This window comes from Miscanthus floridulus, chromosome 19, assembly GCF_019320115.1.
Source record: "Miscanthus floridulus cultivar M001 chromosome 19, ASM1932011v1, whole genome shotgun sequence".
Lineage (NCBI taxonomy): Eukaryota > Viridiplantae > Streptophyta > Magnoliopsida > Poales > Poaceae > Miscanthus > Miscanthus floridulus.
Genome location: NC_089598.1, coordinates 27294250 through 27314172, shown reverse-complemented (window position 1 = coordinate 27314172; position 19923 = coordinate 27294250). Strand labels below are relative to the sequence as shown.

The following is a 19923-nucleotide window of genomic DNA, read 5'->3' as shown; positions in this document are numbered from 1 at the left end:
TCTTCTTTTATTTCAAAGCCATTTTTAAATTCATTTTCAAAAGCATTTTGAATTCATTTTGAATTTTGGATTCAACCACTGATTGCAATAAATCAAATGCACCGGCGTGTATGCACATCCATGTTGCTACTCCGATGAATTTTAATATAATGAAAAATATTCTTTTTCCTATATTTCATGAGCACAAAAACAAGTATTCAAATCAATTTAACTTTATTTTAGAAAAGACAAATTTTAGGGTGTTACAGAACTGGCAGTGAAGGTACATCACTACCGGTTCACCCTAATCCGGCAGTGATGAGGCCGGCAGTGATGTCCAGATCTGTAGTAGTGATTCCTTCCAATCCTATCTTCAAAAAATAAACACATCCTCACTACCTCAAACATGTGTGCTAAAAAGTAGTCCTTAAGCTTTCAAATTATTATGATGAGCTCGACACACCCTGTGTAACAGCCTTTGCGAACATCTTCATCAACTCTGTCAATAATGGAGCCTAATTATATTTTGTTTGTGCTTGGATATGCTGCATTAAATACAAAGGCCGGTTCCAATTTCCCATGTTCATTTAATTTCCAACATACTCCAGATATACTGAATCTGGATAATTTTGATTCATTTATACTGTAAGATTTGTGTAAATTGTTTGTCTTGGACAGGAGTGTGAACTCAAATGGTTGCATGTAAAAGAGCACCACTGCTGATTTAAGCATTGCAAACAGATCGGTATGCTATTATTCGTCAGAGCATGCTGCAAACTAGGACTAGGAAATATTGTGGAACACATCGACTTGATGCCTTATTCATAGAGCGACTTTATCATCACAATATACTTATTTCCCCTTGCTGTCCAATTGTGGATGTTTACACTTGCTATTTGACGCCCATGCCACAGGGTTTTAACTAGCATCGTTAATGCGCTGCAGCATTACATCAAGTTTATTTGACATGACTTTCACATTTGTGTTTGCTCTAGTATATTAACAGAAAGACTGAGAGCATGTAAACCAGCATGCTACTTGAAAGAATTCTCGATGTCGATTACAAAGCGGTATTTCACATCTCGATTAACAAGCCTCGTGAGAGCCTCATTGATATAATCTATCTTAATGATCTCAATCTCTGGATAGATTTTGTTCGCTGCACAAAAGTTAACCATTTCTTGGATGTCTTTTGTACCTCCAGTAACACTACCAGACAAGGTCCGCGCATCTAAAAAAACAGTTCAGGTTAAATCTGAATAATTTAGCTTTCAATACCACGTTTCTTTTTAGTACAGAGTGTCAGAACAGAGAATTACCACGATTAAGGCTTGCAGGATGCATTTTGATCTCACTTGGAAAGCCCACTATTGCCACCACACCACCAACCTTAAGGAGAGAGAGATATGGATCAAATGGATGGTCACCAGAAGCGGTGTCAACTATGAAGTGTAGGGAGTTTTTCAGGGACTGCAAAAGCAAGAGATCACATATTCATTGTCAGTTTTCAGGTAAAGCAGCACAAACATCACTTAGCAACATATCTTTATTCTCAGCATAAGAAAACTATCCAATGTCATATACAGAACTGGCTGCCTAGAACTTTAATGTCAAGTACCAAAATAATGAGAAAGATAGTGATCTGCTATATGTTCCTTCCATGTGAAAACAATGTGATGTGCTTGTATCTTTGGCAATAAAATAAAGAAATAAAAAGAACCCCACCAAAAGATGGTGTCATATTATCAAGAAGGCAAACGTGGTATATTCCCTCCCTTTCAAAATGTAAGATGTTTTAGTTTTATCCTAAGTAATTTTTCTCTAGCTTTGACCAAGTTTATAGAAAAATATATTGACATCTACAATACCAAATAAATGCACTATCAAGACACATTCCACAGTAGATTCAACAGAATAAATTTGGTGTTATAGATACTAGTGCATTTTTCTATAAACTAGGTCAACAATAGAGTTTTTCGACTGAGGACCAAAATAAAACGTCTCATATTTTGGAACAGATGAAGTACGAGGTGCCTAGGTACGTTGAGATTATGCAATGTTCAGGGCAGTACCTCCATCTGCTGTGTGTCTGATGATAGAACAAAATTATCTGCTCCAAGGAGGCTGATCGCTTCATGTCTCTTTGATTCACTTGTACTCAAAACTGTGACCTTAAGACCAAACGCTTTACCAAATTTCACTGCCATGTGACCCAGACCACCGAGTCCAACGACCCCAAGTGATTTTCCAGGTTGGTTCATGTTGTGTCGCATCATTGGAGTATACACAGTTATTCGTGCACACAGAAGAGGTGCTGCCTTTGCCAAAGGGTAGCCATCGGGTATTTGGAAGCAATACCTAAAGTTCAAATTAATCAACAGAAAATGTGATTACTTATCTGAGAAGTTGTACTGAACCAGCATCAAGGTGTCAATAGTGACTTATATGGACCTATATATTATCCTTTCGTCATGTATTGGTTATGATGAAAATGGATGGACAACAATAACCCAAATTTTACTCACTCTCATAAGAAACGACATTGCATCTTGAATACAACACAATGTGATCAAATAGACAAATGAAATTACAGTGGAATAAAATACAATGGACCAGTTTTCATCCCTAAAACTAGCTTTTATCAATATAAAAAAAATCTTGTCTGAACAGCCAATTAAAATGGTAGATACTGCCATACCTTTCATGGACTACAATGTGAGTGGAGTAACCCCCCTTTGTGACAGTCCCATCTGTGTCAATGCCATTGAAAGTATAAACTCCTTTTGGGCAGTGGTTTTCTAGAAAGCTATTGCAGTTCTCACAATCTCGGCATGAGTTCACTTTTGTTCCAACACCTACATGGTCACCCACTTTAAAGCCTTTGACATCTGCACCAACCTGAGTTACAACTCCAGCTATCTCATGCCTGCACCAATGAATAATATCATTGACAAATATATAATACAGACACCATTTTTGGACAATGGGCAACACTAAATTGGCACTCCTGACTATGATGTTTTGTTTCCACTAGAGGGGTTCAATGTATTGATCTGAAAATGCTTACCCAGGAACCACGGGATATTTTGAATCATGGTGCTTATTTTGTGTCCAGACAACGTCAGCATAATATGATCTTCAGCGCAACATCGCTACTTTGCACTGCTCTGAAAATTATTATACACATAGTTGTTCTCATAAGAAGACGTTATAAAAGTTAAACCAATAAGTTAGCTGAAAAAAAAGACAAGCATGTTCCTATTTTTTTTAGAAAGGACGGCAAAAGCTTTGCCACAATTTTTATTAGAAGAAGAACAAAAAAAAGATGACAGCTCAGTTTTTTGAGTGGGAACTGGGCCCAAAAAACCACCGGACTAGAATACAACAACCAACAACTCAAGCATGAAGACTGACTACTAAAACTTAACCAACTTCTATTGCACGAGGCAACACTAAAAACAACTTGGTCGATAACAACAAAACCAAACTACCAGCTTCACTGACTCTAACACTGACTCTACTAACAACATGCACAAAACACACTTACGAGGCAAAAAAACTTAGCACAACCGGAGACAAACTAAGGACCTCTGGTAACTAAAGCTAAAAGAACAAGGAAACCAACTGAATTTAACCCCTGGAAGGCAGCACCCGCTAGCCCTTTGCTCTGAAGACACAGCATCTAACCCACTAGCTTGTTTTCTCTAGACTGGAAGGGGAGCAACAGCTTAGCACATGATGCCTTCAACTTTTTGGATCGCCTAAAAGGAAAAAGATCTCAAGCCATTTGACTATCGCTAATGATCTGCTTCGAGTGGGTCTTTGTTGCATTCTTCTTTTTTAGTTGTTGTCCATACTCGGCCAGTGCTTCGAGGGCTTCCATATTTGCCTTAGTGAGCGGACGACCAAAGTGTTGTGCAAATTCACCAAGTTTCTTAACTAGAAGCTCCTGTGCTACTTGAATTGTCCCTTTTCCAATTTTGCTTTTGGCTTTGTTAGCAAGTCTACTACTTTTGCGTTGCGGACTGGATTTGCTCCGCTTGCGAAAAGGAGTACGAGGTGACCGAGCAGGGAGCCCATCTTCAGGAACAAAGGAGGGTAGCTGGTGTTGAGAAGATTGCATAGTGCTAGCAAGCATGTTCCTATCTGCACTCAAATTTCTGCAATCCTATCAGACCTAAAATGTTCACCCAATGCCCCATAGTAAGCATCAATTTCATGATTTAGTTTTACAGACCACGAGCAAAAATAGCTGCACTACTTGTTCCACGCTAGATATACTCAATTGAAAACGGGAATGAAACACACTGAAAACCAAACATAACATACATAAAAAGGCATGGAAACAATACGGTCCATAAATATCCCAAAGAAATAGGTCTAGGCGTCTAGCATAGCAAGAAGACATTATTCAGAGTGATAAAAATGATGCAACTTTTCACCAAATCAGGAGTGGGGAAGCCACCTGCGGTTAAAGCTGTATGGTGAGAGAACTCCAGAAGGATCTCTCGCTGCCCAAGCATTGCAGTTGCCGTTCTCTGATTCAGCAGCCATTTGAACTGAACTGCAGGATAAATTCGTGCCAAGTCAGTAAATCGAAAGAATCGGTTCTAATAGAAGCAGAGAAATTGAGTCTAATTGAGGCGGGCAGCACAGGGGAGGGGAGGAAAAAAGACTCACCCCCGCATCGATTCCTTCCGCACCGGCCGGTCCCCGAAGTCTCCTCGATGCAAGCGCGGCGAGCAGGCTGTCGGCTGTCGCCGGATGCATGTAGTCGCCGACGGCGAGTGAGCATTTTATGGGGAAGAAAATGCGGTTGCTTGGAAGGGCGCAGACCGTATCATGTTCCGCTCACCGGTGGATGGATTGGATTGAAGAGGGCGCCGACAGCAGTGACGTTGCGGACCTGTCTTACAGAGTTGTTACGGGGCTTCTCACCAGCCATGAGTTCATCGCTGATTACACAGGCTGGCCTGGCCGAACCATCAGCGCATGCGTCAATCCCCTTTTCTTTCTTTGACGGTAAAGCTATCTCGCTGTCAGGAGTAAAGGGAAGACCACTGTACAGAATCCGACAACAGGTGAGTTGGGCAGAGGAGGTGGCTGATCAGTCGCTGGCTAATGGGCCATTACGGTTGACTAAACGGCCTGTGTGCCATCAAATCAAAGGTGGGCCAGAGGGCTTGTAAGAGCGGTATATAAGCCGCCAGTAGAGAAGGAAGAGGATTAGCGAATATCTGAACCTTGTTATTCAGTTACCATAGTCTACATTATGTTATTCTATTGCTCTGTTCTTACTGTTCTTGCTCTGTTCTTGCAATTCTCGCTGTTACTCGCATTCTTCTACTTAGTTCTCAGTCGCACTTGATCATAGTCTGACACTGGCGCTCTAGTGTTTCTCTCCCTCTCAACGCTCGATTCCTCTACCTCTCATTCTTCTCCATCTCTGGCCTCTCTCCCTTTTCTTCCCCAACTCCAGCGGGCTTAGAAGGGGCTCAAGGGAGGTAGGCCGGCTAGACGGTGGGGTCGGCAGGAGGACGGCGTTAGGCTTCTGACGGCGGAGGAGACGGCCGAACCAGGTCGGGGCGGGGGTGCCCATGGCCATGGCGGCGGCGGGTGGGGGAGGCCGCCGCAAGCACAGTAGGGTCTCACCGGAGCTCCACGGCCGCGGAGCTCCGGCGAGACTCTACCAACTACCGTGCCACGACAGGGCGGTGAGTGCCGGTCGGCAGCGGCGGTTAGGAGGTGGAAGAAGACGGTGAAGAAAAAAAATCGAGTGTTCCAACACCCGAGCGCGGCATAGATAGACCCTTATTTGATGCCTTCAGGCTTCAGCTAATGAGAATGGGAATATGGGATCAGGATCATATGAGTAATACCGTCGGCCTATTCAGAATTTTAAATCTAAAAAAACTAGTAATTAGACCTGTGCCTTGTAATAGGAGAGATAAAAGTACTTGTATATTTTATAGTGTAATAAACATGGCAAAAAAAAACCTCAAGTAAACCCTCATGAACGCTTGTATTTTTTTCATAATATAGATAGATCACTGTTCTCTTATATTGGATTTTATACTCTTTGCATTATTTACTATGTCTTTACTCTTTTTCTAAAAATCTCACGAATGTTTGTATTTTATCATATATCATATCATTTGGATTTCAACCTTAAATTTAGTGTGTGGTTGGTTTTATGTTATTCTTTATTTTTTTTATTGGTTGTATGTTTTTCTTAATGACGGTACATTGGGTAATAGCAGAATAGGCAAGAGGGCATATTGGACTAATTTTGCATAATGATAGTTGTGGGTAATTTACTAAATGTCTATTGACATTTTTATTTTACTTTCTTCAATTAATGTCGTAATTTCTAGACCTTGAGATTTAATGTGGACCCTCCTTTGATTGACTATCGAATATTGAGTAATCAAATCCTTCAATTTATGGTTTTCGAGAATACTAAGATAATATATTTTTTCTTACAACATAAAGTTTATTGTTTCACATAGTACTAATTTTATTTGTATAATAAATATAAAATTAACATATAATTGAACATTATATCTAGATTTATAGATCTGATCATAACTTGAAAGTGTTCAACATATATAATATAATTACTAATTGTTTGATAAAAACAATGGATATTCAATTGAATACCCTTGACTCAAAGCAGACCCGGCATTGTAGCCCGTGAGTTAGGGATATCTGGATGTCTAAATATCTGGATGTCCAATTTCCCATGTTCATTTAATTTCCAACACTTACAGATATATAGTGGTATCGATCTGGTTAATTTTTTGCTTCATTTCTACTGTAGGATTTGTGTAAATTGTTTGTATTGGACAGGAGTGTATTCAAAACAACTGTTGCATGTAAAAGAGCACAACTGCTGATTTAGGCATTGCAGACAGACTGCAAAAGGACTAGAGAACACTGAAAAAGGACTAGGAAATATTCAGGAACGCATCGACGCAGTGCAATATTCATAGAGCAAGTTCATCATCACAATATACTTGCTTCCCCTTGCTATTCACTTAGGGATGTTTACATTTACTATTTGACGCCCACGGTGCAGGGTTTTGATTAGTATTGTAAATGCGCTGCAGCATTACATCACGTTTATTTGACATGACTCACATTTGTGATTGCTCTTGTACACTAACAGAAAGACATACGAGAGCATGTGAACCAGCAAGCTACTTGAAAGAGTTCTCGATGTCAATTACAAAGCGGTATTTCACATCTCGATTAACAAGCCTAGCCAAAGCCTCATTGATATAATCTATCTTAATGATCTCAATCTCTGGATAGATTTTGTTCGCTGCACAGAAGTTAACCATTTCTTGGATGTCTTTTGTACCTCCAACAACACTACCCGACAAGCTCCGCGCACCTAAAAAAGCCGTTCAGGTTAAATTTAAATAATTTATTTCTGTTACCATGATTTTTCAGTACAGTGTCAAAACAGAGAATTACCAAGAAGAAGGCTTGCAGGATGCATTTTGATCTCACTGGGAAAGCCCACTAGTGTCATCACACCACCAACCTTAAGGAGAGAGAGATATAGATCAAACGGATGGTCACCAGAAGCGGTGTCAACTATGAAGTGCAGGGAGTTTTTCAGGGACTGCAATAGCAAGAGATCATATATTCACGGTCAGTTTTCAGGTAAAGCAGAACAAACATTACTTAGCTGTTATCTTTATTCTCAGCATAAGAAAACTATCCATGGTCATAGACAGAACTGGCTGCCTGGAACTTCAAAGTCAAATAGCAAAACAATGAGAAAGATAGTGATTTGCTATATGTTCCTTCCTTAAGAAAATAATGTGATGTGCTTGTATCTTTGGTAATACAATGAAGAAATAAAAAGAACCCCACCAAAAGATGGCGTCATATTATCAAGAAGGCAAACAGGGTATATTCCCTCCATTTCAAAATGTAAGATGTTTTATTTTTATCCTAATTCAATTTTCTCTAATTTTGATCAAGTTTATAGAAAAATATATTAACATTTACAATACCAAATAAATGCACCATCAAAACACATTTCATGGTAGATTTAATGAAATAAATTTGGTGTTATAGATACCCGTGCATTTTTCTATTAACTTTGTCGAAAATAGAGAATTTTGACTTAGGACAAAAATAAAGGGCCTGTTCGGCAGGACTGAAAAATAAGCCAAAATACTGTTCCGGCTGATTGTTGTGAGGGAAAAATACTGTTCTATCTGGGAACACTGTTCGCATGAACAGTGCCATTGTGAGAGCGCTGGCCAGCCAGCCGAACGCGGCCAAAACTTCTCATATTTTGAAACAGATAAAGTACAAGTACTAGGTGTCTAGGTATGTTGAAATTATGCAATGTGCAGGTTAGTACCTCCATCTGCTGTGTGTCTGATGATATAACAAAATTATCTGCTCCAAGGAGGTTGATGGCTTCATCTCTCTTTGATTCACTTGTACTCAAAACTGTGACCTTAAGACCAAACGCTTTACCAAATTTCACAGCCATGTGACCCAGACCACCGAGTCCAATGACCCCAAGTGACTTTCCAGGTTGGTTCATGTTGTGTTGCATCATTGGAGTATACACAGTTATCCCGGCACACAGAAGAGGTGCTGCCTTTGCCAAAGGGTAGCCATCGGGTATTTGGAAGCAATACCTAAAGTTCAAATTAATCAACAGAAAATGTGATTACTTATCTGAGAAGTTGTACTGAACCAGCATCAAGGTGTCAATAGTGATTTATATGGACCTATATATTATCCTTTCATCATGTATTGATTATGATGAAAATGGATGGACAACAATAACCCAAATTTTACTCACTCATAAGAAACTACATAGCATCTTGAATACGACACAGTGTGATCAAATAGGCAAATGAAATTCCAGTGGAACAAAATACAACAGAACCTGTTTTCATCCCTAAAACTAGCTTTTATCAATATAAAAAAATCATGTTTGAGCAGCCAATTAAAACGGTACTGCCGTACCTTTCATGGACTACAATGTGAGTGGAGTAACCCCCCTTTGTGACAGTTCCATCTGTATCAATGCCATTGAAAGTAAAAACTCTTTCTGGGCAGTGGTTATCTAGAGAGCTATTGCAGTTCTCACAATCTCGGCATGAGTTCACATATGTTCCAACACCTACATGGTCACCCACTTTAAAGCCTTTGACATCTGCACCAACCTGAGTTACAACTCCAGCTATCTCATGCCTGCACAAATTAATACCATTGACAAATATGATGTTTCGGCAATGATGTTCTGTTTCCTTTGAGGGATTCAATGTATTGATATGAAAACGCGCTTACCCAGGAACCAAAGGATATTTTGAATCATTGTGCATGTTCCGTGTCCAACCAACGTCAGCATAACAGACTCCACAGTATATGATCTTCAGCGCAACATCGCTGTTTTGCACTGCTCTGGAAATTATTATACATATAGTAGCTCTCATAAGAAGACGTTATGAAAATGAAACCAATAAGCTAGCTGAACAGAAATACAAGCACTTAAATTTCCGCAATCGCATCAGACCTAAAATGCTCACCCAATGCCCCATAGTAAGCATCAATTTCATAATTTAGTTTGACAGACCACGAGCAGAAGTAGCTGCGCTACTTGCTCCACACTAGACATGCTCAGTTGAAAACAGCTATGAAACACACTGAAAACCAAACATAATAATGTACATAAAAAGGCATGGAAACAATACGGTCCATAAATATCCCAAAGAAATAGGTTAGGCGTCTAGCATAGCAAGAGGACACAGAGTGTTAAAAAATGATGCAACTTTTCACCAAATCAGGAGGGGGAAGCCACCTGCGGTTAAACTTGTATGGTGAGAGAACTCCAGAAGGATCTCTCGCTGCCCAAGCATCGCAGTTGCCGTTCTCTGATTCAGCAGCCATCAGAACTGAACTGCAGAATGAATTCTTGCCAAGTCAGTAAATCGAAAGAATCGGCTCTAACAGAAGCAGGGGAATTTTTTTTTTCGGCAACATGCTTAGCACGTGTTTCGTTAAGAGAAGCATAGGAAAAATTCAGATAGCCTATGCTAAATAAACTTATCGCAGTGAAATCGTCGCGGGCAGTACAGGGGAGGGGAGGAAAAAAGACTCACCTCCTGTCGATTCCTTCCGCACCGGCCGGTCCCCGAACTCTCCTCGATGCAAGCGCGGCAAGCAGGCTGTCGGGTATCGCCGGGATGCAATGATTTATAATGGGTTAGCGACTTAGCGGCCGACGGAGAGGTTGGCGACAGCAGTGACGTCGTAGACCTGGCTAAAACTGAGTTAATTACGGGGCTTATCGTGAGCCATGAGTTCATCGCTGATTAAACGGGTTGGCCTGGCCGAGCGGCGCATCAGCGCATGCGTCAACTCCCTTTCGCTTTCTTTGACGCCTTCAGATAACGGGAATGGGAATATGGGATCAGGATCATATGAGTACCGTCGGGATATTCAGAATTTTAAAGGTAACATAAAACTAGTAATTATACCGGTGCCTTGTAACAGGAGAGATAAAAATACTTGTACATAAACATGCCAAAAAACACCTCAAGTAAACGCTCATGAGCGCTTCTATCTTTTTCACAATATATAGATAGATCATTATGCTCTTATATTAGATTTTATATCAATTGCGTTATTTACTAGTATGTCTTTATTCTTTTTCTAAAAAAATCTCAGGAATGTTTGTATTTTATCATAGAGGAGTATCCTATATTATTTGGATTTCCAACTTAAATTTAGTATGCGTCATGTTATTATTTCTTTTCTATTGGTTTTATTTTTTTTATTAATGATAATGATGGTACATTAGGTAATAGAAGAATAGGCAAGAGGGTATTTTGGACAAATTTTAGCTAATGATAGTAGTGGGCAATTTATTAGATGTCTATTGAAATTTTGATTTTATTTTCTTCAATTAATGTGGTAATTTCTAGACCTTGAGATTTAATATGGACCCTCTTTTTATTGACCAAATACTAAGATAATAGATTTTTCCTTTTTTACAACATAAAGCCTAGTGTTTCATATAGTACTCATTTTATCCGTATAATAAATAGAAAATTTAACATATAATTGAACATTATATCTAGATTTATAGATCAGATCATAACTCGAAAGTGTTCAACATATATAATATAATTACTAATTGTTTGATAAAAATAATGTAGTTATTTAATTGAATACCCTTGACTCAAAGCAGGCCTGCCATTGTAGCCTGGTAGTTAGGGATGAATTTGGATGTCTAAATATCTAAAACGTGTGATATTAATATCTATATTTTGGTATTTGCATCCAATTTTAATCAGGACGCTAAATAGATATATTTGAATTTGTTTTCTATGTTTCTTTTCTATCCGATTCTAGATTTGTATTTAAAAAATGTGGAATATTCAACATTATGAACGGTCATCGGTGCGAAGGCGTGCTGTTTCGGTACAGAAGTACGTACAATGGGACCATCCTTTGGGTAAGGTTTCAAACAGGGGCGAAGCCAAGTATTCCTTCCCAAGTGCATTGGCACCGGAGCAAAACAGCGTCCGGGTGGTTTTTCCTATGGGGCGTTATTTTAATTGATACAATCCATACAGTTGGTTCAACGGTCTTTACCTAACATATTTCTCTCCTACATCGCTACCCATTTTCCTAACACGCCACTGGGGCAGGGCGTTTGTGGCGGGTGGCACCGTACTCGCCTTTCTCCTTCGCCACTGACCGCCTTCTATCACTACCTCTTCTTCCCTCTGTGCCCCTGTCTGCCTGTGCCCGCCAGCAGCAGCAACGTAGGCGCGCAGGCTCCAGCTACCGCGTGTGGCCAAGCGGCCAGGAGAGGTGGTCATCACTGGTCGGGCCCAGGGCAGCTGGTCGCTGCCAGGCCACGCCACCATCCTCGCCCGTCGGCTTGCTGGAATCGGCCATTCCCTCGCTCTGTGTTGTGTCGTACTCATACGGAAGAAGGGTGAAAACCGCATGTTGCAAGAGTATGTTTCAAGTATTTCAGATATTTCAGAGGTATGTTGCAAGTGTTGTATATCGATGTTGCAAAAGTAGATCGAGATATTGCATATGTTGTAAGGGCTATATAAGTATGTTTCAAGTTTATATTCTAAATGTTTCATCGTTCCAGACGTATGTTGCCAAGTTTATATTCTAAATGTTTCATCGCTCCAGACGTATGTTGCAAGTGTTTTATCTGGATATTAAAAAAGTAGATCTAGATGTTGCATATACATACATATTGCAAACATACGTTTCAAGTGTTTTTAGGTGTTTCATATGTATATTTTGCAAATATTTTATCTAGATGTTACATATGTTTGCAATGGTCTTCAATTTTTTTTTGGGTGTTTCTGCAAGTGTTTCAGACGCTTGGTTCAAGTGTTTCATTTGTCTTCTATGTATGTTACAACTGTTGTATCTAGATGCTTAAAAAGTAGATCGGATGTTGTACATGAGATACGCGTGGGAAGCGGTTGACGACACAGGCGATGTCCAGAGCGGCGCGAGCGACGTATGAGGCGGCGTAGTCCCACTGCTAGTGCGCTCGCTCACTCCCTATGCAGGCACCACGGACGCTAGCACCTAGACTGGACGTCGCTAGCAAGTGCGGTTATTACAAAATAATCTACCATAGTAGATCCTTATTCCTATATACCAAAACTTCACCGCAGCTGCCCACGTCGTCCCTATTTCCTTGCCGTCGATGTGGGCCTTGTTTAGATCGTAAATTTTTGCAATCTGGATACTGTAGCACGTTTCGTTTGTATTTAACAAACTTTGTCCGATCATGAACTAACTAGGCTCAAAAGATTTGTCTCGTGATTTACAACCAAACTGTGCAATTAATTATTTTTTTACCTACATTTAATACTCTGTACATACGTCTAAAAATTAATGTGGCTAGCAATCTAAACAAAGCCTTAGTTCCAGTCCGTTTCCCAGCCACCGTTCGCTCTCTGCATCCACCGAGCCCACCAGCACCAGCAGTTCCTCCAACCTTCGTTTAGCCTCCAGCGGATAAACGTCCCGGCTGGCCGCCCCCCCAAAAAAGGTGCTCGCCTCGGCCACGTTAGCCCTCCCAACGCTTCTACTCCGGCCCTCCCGCCTCCGCCGCTCCCACCCCGCCGAGCGCCGCCGACATCCAAGCGCGCTGCCAGCCGCAGTCCCAGCTCCCCTCCCCCTCCCCAATCTCGCGACGCCACCTCTGGCCGTAGCGACACCGCCGCCACAACGATGCCGCGGGGTCGCCCTCTCCGCCTCGGCTTGCCTACGCGCTCTGCCTCTTCCAGCAACGGCGCTCCACCCCTTCCTCTTCCTGGCTTTGGCTGCCCGACGTTGCGCCGCGTCAGCACGGGAGCCCCCGCGCAGCCAAACCCTAGCGGCGCAGCCCGGCGCCATCACGGCCGCGCCGCTCTCCCCTGCCGCGTTCGGCCAACACAAGCTTCGCTGTGGCCTCGCTGGGCCACCACGCCATTCTCGGATTCACGGCTGTCGCCGACGCCCACGCCGGACGCGCCAGTGTAAGGACGTCCTCGATGTCGGCATGCCCTGCCCCTGCTTACGTTCATTCTATTTCCGAAGTCTTTTGCAGACGAAACGTCGTGCTCCGGTCTTCTCGCTGCTGCAGAACAAGGCCGTTTGATTCCTTGACATATGGCGACGAGGTACTACAGATATTAGTTTCCTTCCTGAGAATGACAACAGCGTAGTGCTGGTATGTTCACTCGGTTCCTGTATCACTATAGTATAATCATTTTCACTCGGTTCCAGTATCACTATAGTATAATCATTCCCATGGTAATTATGAAGGAACCACTAATGACACCAGTTCATTCAATCGATTTAACATTCTCCAAGGAAGGTCTCATGTTTCACATGTATAGTTAGATTTTGTAACATAGCTTCATATGTCAGAAAATGATTCTCCTTTGTGTGCAATGCAGGAAGCTTTACAGAACAATTTCAAATCTGATTCAGCGCCAACCGTGGGCTTCATTGTCAGAGATTCAAAAGCTTTCATGTGCTCAGAGGGATCGATTCGCGCCATCGAGATAGTTAAGTCTCATTCTTCAGTTCTTTAAGTTTCAGATGTACTCGCCCAGTGGAATATAAACTGTTGTAATTTCCTCCCAGACCATGCCTCAGCCTCTAATTGTTTCGATGGTGGTGCAGATCATCTATTCCTCTTCTAGGACAACAACTAATTGGTTTGGCTACGAACCTTTCTTTCCTTTCACGTTCATATGTGTAGATTCATAATTCACTTCCTGCAAAAAAAAAAAAAAAAAATTGTATGCCTGTGTAGTTAAGGTTCCCATTTGAATTCATTTGGTGCATTATTGCTCATGTGACCTAGCAATTGTCCATTCGGTTTATTTACGGACGTACTGAACTTCGACTGAAATTACAAAGCCCGGTTGTTTTTTTTTCCCATGCAGCCACGTCATCCCTGACCATGCCCTCAGTCAGGCATCCCCAACCAGGTACATAATGTCCCCTCCCTACAAATTTACGGACTATGGGTAAACCATCTCTGAATGACTCAGGAATGTATCTTATAGGGTCAATTCATGTCCTCTATGATTATCAGAACTTGCATGCCTACAATATAAGTTGTCCTGTGGTTCGTTGCACTACAATCCATGCTTCTCTAAACTCCTGTACTACATCCAAACAAATTGAGATACCAAAGCCGCATGTAATTTCAGGATTTGTCGCAAAATGCAATGCACTAGGCTATTCATGAATACTCGGTGCATATTTTGGGTTTGCATAGCACAATAATTTGACTCATTGCATCGGTGCTGCTTATACAGATTTAAGGATTACATGCTACTTAAACAAAAATTCAAGCCTATGTTTCAAGCATTGCATTGAACCCAAACAAGCTACCTGACCTGACTATCTTCAATCTACATTTACTAGATATAATAACAATTGCTGCCTATTTAGGCAGCAAGAAAAAGTACTCTCAACATTTCATTTAACATTTACAACGAACAGTAGGCAACGACCTGCACCTCAGCTGAGATCTCTATAAATAGTTCAATTTGTTTTCTTATGTCAAACCTGAAAATTGTTTTTTCCTGTAACTGAAGTTATTTAGTTTTGTAGGCCGCAATTGTATGGCATTGCCAGTTGGTTCTGTCAATGATCTCCTACTTCTATACTCAATGGTGAGCCTCAACCTCTGGCCTTACCTAGAGTTTCTTTTCCTGATGGTGAATGGAAGACTAACCTCTGCATAAATAAGTTTATGCGCACACTGGTCAAAAAAGTAAAACAGCTGCTCCTAGAGTGCTAACACTACTGCTATCCCTACTGTCTTTGTGTTTTTAACTACTACTAAGTATGGATGTCTTCAGCTCTATATTATTCTATTTCGGAGATCATTGCTCCTTTTAGTCCCATGACCATGCATATGCGTCTGCTTTCTTATCGACATCTTTGCGGTCTGTCATTCAGGTTTATCCAGTTGATCTATCTTGCTGCTGGTCCTGCGACTCTGAGCATACGAAATGGCAATGTTACTAGGATGCTTCAAAATCATTCCAAGTGTTATGCTGATGTAGTCTGCCCTTCAATTGATCTTTGATTTTGTGCACATATTTTATTACTACGGCATTTTGAATTGTTGCCTTCTAAGGTTTGAAGTTGCACGGTGCTACTCCCTACCTTCACCTCTAGGTTGTGTACTGAAAACTCTCTGCACATACTCTCGGTTCCTCTGTAAACTTTTTTACATGGGCTGATGCACAAACAAGTGAATGAAACACTGCCCCGCGGCAACGCGCGGGATAATCATTTGTGCACTCCGTTGGCCGAACTTTTTCTCTCTCTCTTTTTTTTTTTTTTTTGAGGGAACTGGCCTAACTGCCTAAGTACATGCACCACCATGTCAGCGGCGGCCCATCTGCACATGACACATACGGCCCACCCAAGAGGCAGCAGTCACGTGCTCACGTTTGACGGGCCCAAGCCCAACCAAACAGGCGGACGGCACGGGCAGGTAGCACCGTGGGTGCATCGTGCGTCTCTGGATCCGCGCTTGCCAGTTGCGAGTTGCGATTCTCCGGTTCTACCTCCTGCTCTTCTGCGAGCAAACGAAACACCGCCCAGGCGCCCTGCCGCCCTCCTCTCGCGTTCAGAAACCAAGAACGGAAAGGGAAAGTCCTTCGCGACGGTGCCGGCCATTGAAATGAAATCGCACGCCGCCTCGTCGGAATCGACATCGGAAGCCTGCGACAGTGCAACATTCTCATTCCTCACAGGCTCCTCTCTCGTACTCTAGCTGCACATCACAATGGTACACACATTTGATGTCTTCACAAAAACATTGTACAATTTGTCTCTGTGTACAATTTGCCTATGTGCGTGTGGTCTTTCCTACGTGCCGATTGTAATTTGTTTGTGACTAGCTAATAAAATTCCCTCTTTGCTCGTAAAAAAAACATTGTACAATGAAAATAAATTAGAACAATGTCTCCTATTTAGAAATGAAATTCTAGCATGTTCTGTTCTGCTGTTTTTTTTCCCGTAGAGTCATGTGTCTAAGTTTGCTAGCCCACGCAAGGCGTGAGGTTTCATGATGGCAGCTGCGGCAACCGTTTGGGTACTATAGGGTTCTTCAACATCCAACAAAACATTGTGCCCATGAGCCGTGTACACCAAAAATCCGCCTTGGCGTGTGGGCCAGAAATTTGGAGTTCCTGATACACGACCACTTTTTTACACTCGAAAACAAATGGGTAATGGCTAATTTGGAGTTCCTGGTACACATCCACTTTTAGCCCATGCTCCATGCTCCTTTGTAAAACAATTATTATTGGTAATAAATGGGTAGAACTCGTAATATGGATTGAATAATAGGTATATATTGTTGTGCCATCCTAGACCATATGCATGCATCAAGAAACTGACTTCTCCAAAAAGAAATTTTGATTGTTATTCATCCATTATGAAGAAATTTGATCGTTATTCATCTATTTCGATGGAATGCTTTTCCATAGACGTGCTACGCGCACATGCATGCCCACAAAAGCCTATTCACATTGCAGCGAAGGATGAACTAGACTAATAATAGCAAACCAAGCACATAGTACACATATATTGGCTACAAACTCGCAATGTTCAAAGCCATTTGAAGTTAAGGCAGGAAGATAAAAATTGCAGACACATAGTTGTTGTCACGGATACATAGTCAAACTAAAAATAAGGTACATGTCCAGCGCCAATGTGTACTTAAGAAACTGACTGAACATCTAAGCATATACTAATACCACAGCTACTGCACGCCTGCAGGCGTTTCTTCATCTCCAGAACATTATTCCTGAAACACAGGGAGAGAAGAAAGAATTAAAGGAATGGAAATTGCAAGTATCAGAAAGAGCCAATCTCTATTACTACACATGCTTACCCTTTGTTCCTATGTACAAGCACCTGTCGCTGGGCCTCGTACATCAGTAGAAACCAGCAGACATGGGCATGTCATCAAAGCTCCAAAGGTCCATGTTGCTAACCACATCCTGGGATCCATCACAGCTCAAAAGGGTGTTGATTGAGTCCTCTGAACCACTGTCCATCAGGAAATTCATATATGGGTCCAACTCTGTGAGATCAACACTAGCATTCCCCATCATAGGAGGCACCACAGCAGGATCGGCGTTCTGGACGAATGCAGACTCACCAACAACTACCGACGTTATGTCAGGGGTCCTGGTGTCATTCTCGAGGCTGAAGTCTGAGCAACTGAAGGAGTTGCTACCTTGGTCTGAGGACAGGTTCACGAAAGGTTCCTGAACGGGGGTGGCAGAATTCACCAAAGGAGCAAATGACATGTTTTGAGTATGCATAAATGGCTCAGGCATGTTGTGGCCGACAACAGGGTAGGGATATGCATTTGAGTTGCTCATGTTGTTGACTGCCGTCTTGATAATCGGCTTCTCTTCAACGTCCATCTCAGGCACTTTCAGAGAGGTAGCCCCAGCTCGGTGCTTCTGAGAAATCGTCGAAACATCATCTGGGAAGTTGACTTTAGCCTTATTGCCACGGATCCTGCGTGCCTCAGCATCATAAGCTCTAGCAGCTTCTTCGGGAGAGTTGAAAGTACCAAGCCAGACACGAACGCCTTTGCGAGGATCTCTAATCTCAGCAGCCCATTTACCCCATGGGCGCCGGCGGATACCCCTAAACTGGTTCTTCCTCTTCCTTTTAACTGAATTTGCAGCAGGGCCATCAACACCAGCTGCACTAGTGTTTAATAATCCATCTAAAGCAAGGAAGGGGATCAACATAAGACATCAGTTGTGCCCATGAAAGATTGAAAGTGTGCTACTATACCATAGTATAGACTTAGAATTGAAGTGTTAATGATGCACAAAAGCATACAAATTCTACTAGACTGGCCAACAAATGAATATTCAGAATTAAAAATTGATAGATATAGATAAATAAATAAACAGAACAATACTCCCAATCTTCATTCAGAAATATCAAGCTGCTGTATGGCCAGATTGGTACACACGATTATCCTTCTTTTTCCTCAGCCACAAGGTAAATTCGAACATAAAGGCCAAATTCAATGTCAACATGAAGAAAGAACCATAGATCCGAAGTAATCCGGACAGATTCCTTTTTTTTAAGGAACATCTGGACAGATTCGTTGAAGTACACCAAGACATGCGTGACTAAGGGGAAAATATTGGGGGACTAAGCTAAAAATTCACGAGACCCATGATTAGCAACAGGTACGTTACAGGAAATGATTAGGTACGTTGTGCTAATCTTATGATCTAATAGCAACAATCATTCATGGGCCCGTTCGGCTTACCCCATATTCGACTGGTTCAACTTTTTTTTTCCGACCAAAACAGTATTTTTTCTCGCACAACAGTTCAACTGCATTAATCAAGAACAGGATGATTTTTTTTTTTGCAGAAATGAAATTCCTATAGAAAAAATAGTAAAGTACAGCAGCTACTGCAGCTACTACAGCTTTTCGCAGAAATCGGAGTAAAGTACCGCAGCTACTACAGTTACGCGAATTTAGCTCCTCACCTCTCCCAGATCCAAGCAACAACCCACCTACGACTACGAACCCAAATCTACCTCCGAAATCACAACCAAACCGAAACAATAGTACGAACCCCCAAACCAGTGGCCCAAAATTCCCAACTACCTACCGATGTATACAGTGTTAAGAAATCGGCGACGAGCCCAGTCGTATACCTCTGGGGAGCCCGCTCCTGGGGGCGGCGAAGGGCTTGGCCTCATCCTCGGACTCGAGCTCCGACTCGCCGGACTCCACCTCGAACACCTCGAAGTCGGCCTCGAAGTCCTCCTCCTCCTCCACGGGGGCCCCGGCCCTCCTCCTGCCGGCTCCGGCGGCCCTCCTCGGCTTCTTGCTCTCAGGCCAGAGGTGGCCCGCCGTGACCCGCCGCGGCGGCGGGATGATGTCCGACAGGATGGCGCCGCCGCACATGGCTGGCTGCTGCTGGCAGGCACTCGCTGGGCTGTGGGGCCGAACGGGACGGTGCGCGAGGCGAGGGGAATCTGAGCTCGCGGGCGGTGGGTTGGTCGCTAGCTAGCTTTGCTTGTCTGCGTGATGCGGAAGCGGAATAGCGGAGTGCGTGGAAGGAGTGAGCCGCGGGGCTCGGCCGCGGGTTAAATAGACGCGTGACGAAACGCGGCGCGGCGACAAGTGTGCGTGGATGATTGGGTGGGGCGACGGAGCATGCCGGCGGCCGTCTGATGCAGGGCCAACGGCTGCGATCGATTGATCTTGGCACAAGCGCTGGCTGGATGACAGGTTTCTCGTGGAGAAATTCACACGGTTCAGCTAGGGTTTATCAGTTATAATACAGTATTTTTTCTCACAACAAATCAATATCAATAGAGTTTATCAGTCCATAAACCGAT

At 42.4% G+C, this 19923-nt stretch overlaps 3 protein-coding genes and 1 pseudogene across 13 annotated transcripts; 1 reads left to right on the top strand and 3 right to left on the bottom strand.

The window, feature by feature from the left end:
- Nucleotides 1-894: 894 nt before the first annotated feature.
- Nucleotides 895-5235, bottom strand: LOC136528730 (probable cinnamyl alcohol dehydrogenase 1; annotated as a pseudogene).
- A 1729-nt stretch (nt 5236-6964) lies between these two features.
- On the bottom strand, nt 6965-10274 carry LOC136528731 (probable cinnamyl alcohol dehydrogenase 1). Its single transcript, XM_066521706.1, has 7 exons — nt 10119-10274; nt 9818-9916; nt 9307-9420; nt 8983-9210; nt 8363-8648; nt 7459-7609; nt 6965-7375 (listed from the first exon to the last, which is right to left on the bottom strand). Exons 2-7 carry the CDS (start codon nt 9904-9906, stop codon nt 7179-7181), a joined length of 1065 nt encoding a protein of 354 aa, XP_066377803.1. The 5' UTR covers nt 9907-9916; nt 10119-10274; the 3' UTR covers nt 6965-7178.
- Nucleotides 10275-12976: 2702 nt separating this feature from the next.
- LOC136529864 (uncharacterized) lies at nt 12977-15750 on the top strand. Of its 11 annotated transcripts, none has more exons than XM_066522918.1 (7): nt 12977-13526; nt 13598-13670; nt 13950-14060; nt 14179-14213; nt 14445-14489; nt 15121-15182; nt 15472-15750. In XM_066522918.1, exons 1-6 carry the CDS (start codon nt 13240-13242, stop codon nt 15158-15160), a joined length of 591 nt encoding a protein of 196 aa, XP_066379015.1. In that variant the 5' UTR covers nt 12977-13239; the 3' UTR covers nt 15161-15182; nt 15472-15750. The 11 variants fall into 11 exon arrangements, 4 of the variants coding, with proteins under 4 accessions (XP_066379015.1, XP_066379013.1, XP_066379014.1 ...); XM_066522916.1 differs by having other exon boundaries at nt 15113-15182; XM_066522917.1 differs by having other exon boundaries at nt 14140-14213.
- Nucleotides 15751-17083: 1333 nt separating this feature from the next.
- Nucleotides 17084-19640, bottom strand: LOC136529863 (ethylene-responsive transcription factor 1-like). The gene is made up of 3 exons (XM_066522914.1): nt 19234-19640; nt 17423-18274; nt 17084-17335 (listed from the first exon to the last, which is right to left on the bottom strand). Exons 1-2 carry the CDS (start codon nt 19484-19486, stop codon nt 17466-17468), a joined length of 1062 nt encoding a protein of 353 aa, XP_066379011.1. The 5' UTR covers nt 19487-19640; the 3' UTR covers nt 17084-17335; nt 17423-17465.
- Nucleotides 19641-19923: the final 283 nt, after the last annotated feature.

Coding starts and splice junctions, on each gene's coding strand:
- LOC136529863 (XM_066522914.1), bottom strand. CDS start 19,486: ATGTGCGGCGGCGCCATCCTGTCGGACATCATCCCGCCGCCGCGGCGG. Junction 18,275..19,233: donor CAGGAGCGGGCTCCCCAGAG/GTATACGACTGG, acceptor TCCTTGCTTTAG/ATGGATTATTAAACACTAGT.
- LOC136529864 (XM_066522915.1), top strand. CDS start 13,240: ATGCCGCGGGGTCGCCCTCTCCGCCTCGGCTTGCCTACGCGCTCTGCC. Junction 14,061..14,139: donor CGATTCGCGCCATCGAGATA/GTTAAGTCTCAT, acceptor ATTTCCTCCCAG/ACCATGCCTCAGCCTCTAAT. Junction 14,490..15,112: donor AGTCAGGCATCCCCAACCAG/GTACATAATGTC, acceptor GAAGTTATTTAG/TTTTGTAGGCCGCAATTGTA.
- LOC136528731 (XM_066521706.1), bottom strand. CDS start 9,906: ATGGCTGCTGAATCAGAGAACGGCAACTGCGATGCTTGGGCAGCGAGA. Junction 8,649..8,982: donor CACATTGTAGTCCATGAAAG/GTACGGCAGTAC, acceptor TTTGAACTTTAG/GTATTGCTTCCAAATACCCG. Junction 7,610..8,362: donor CAGACACACAGCAGATGGAG/GTACTAACCTGC, acceptor TTGCTATTGCAG/TCCCTGAAAAACTCCCTGCA.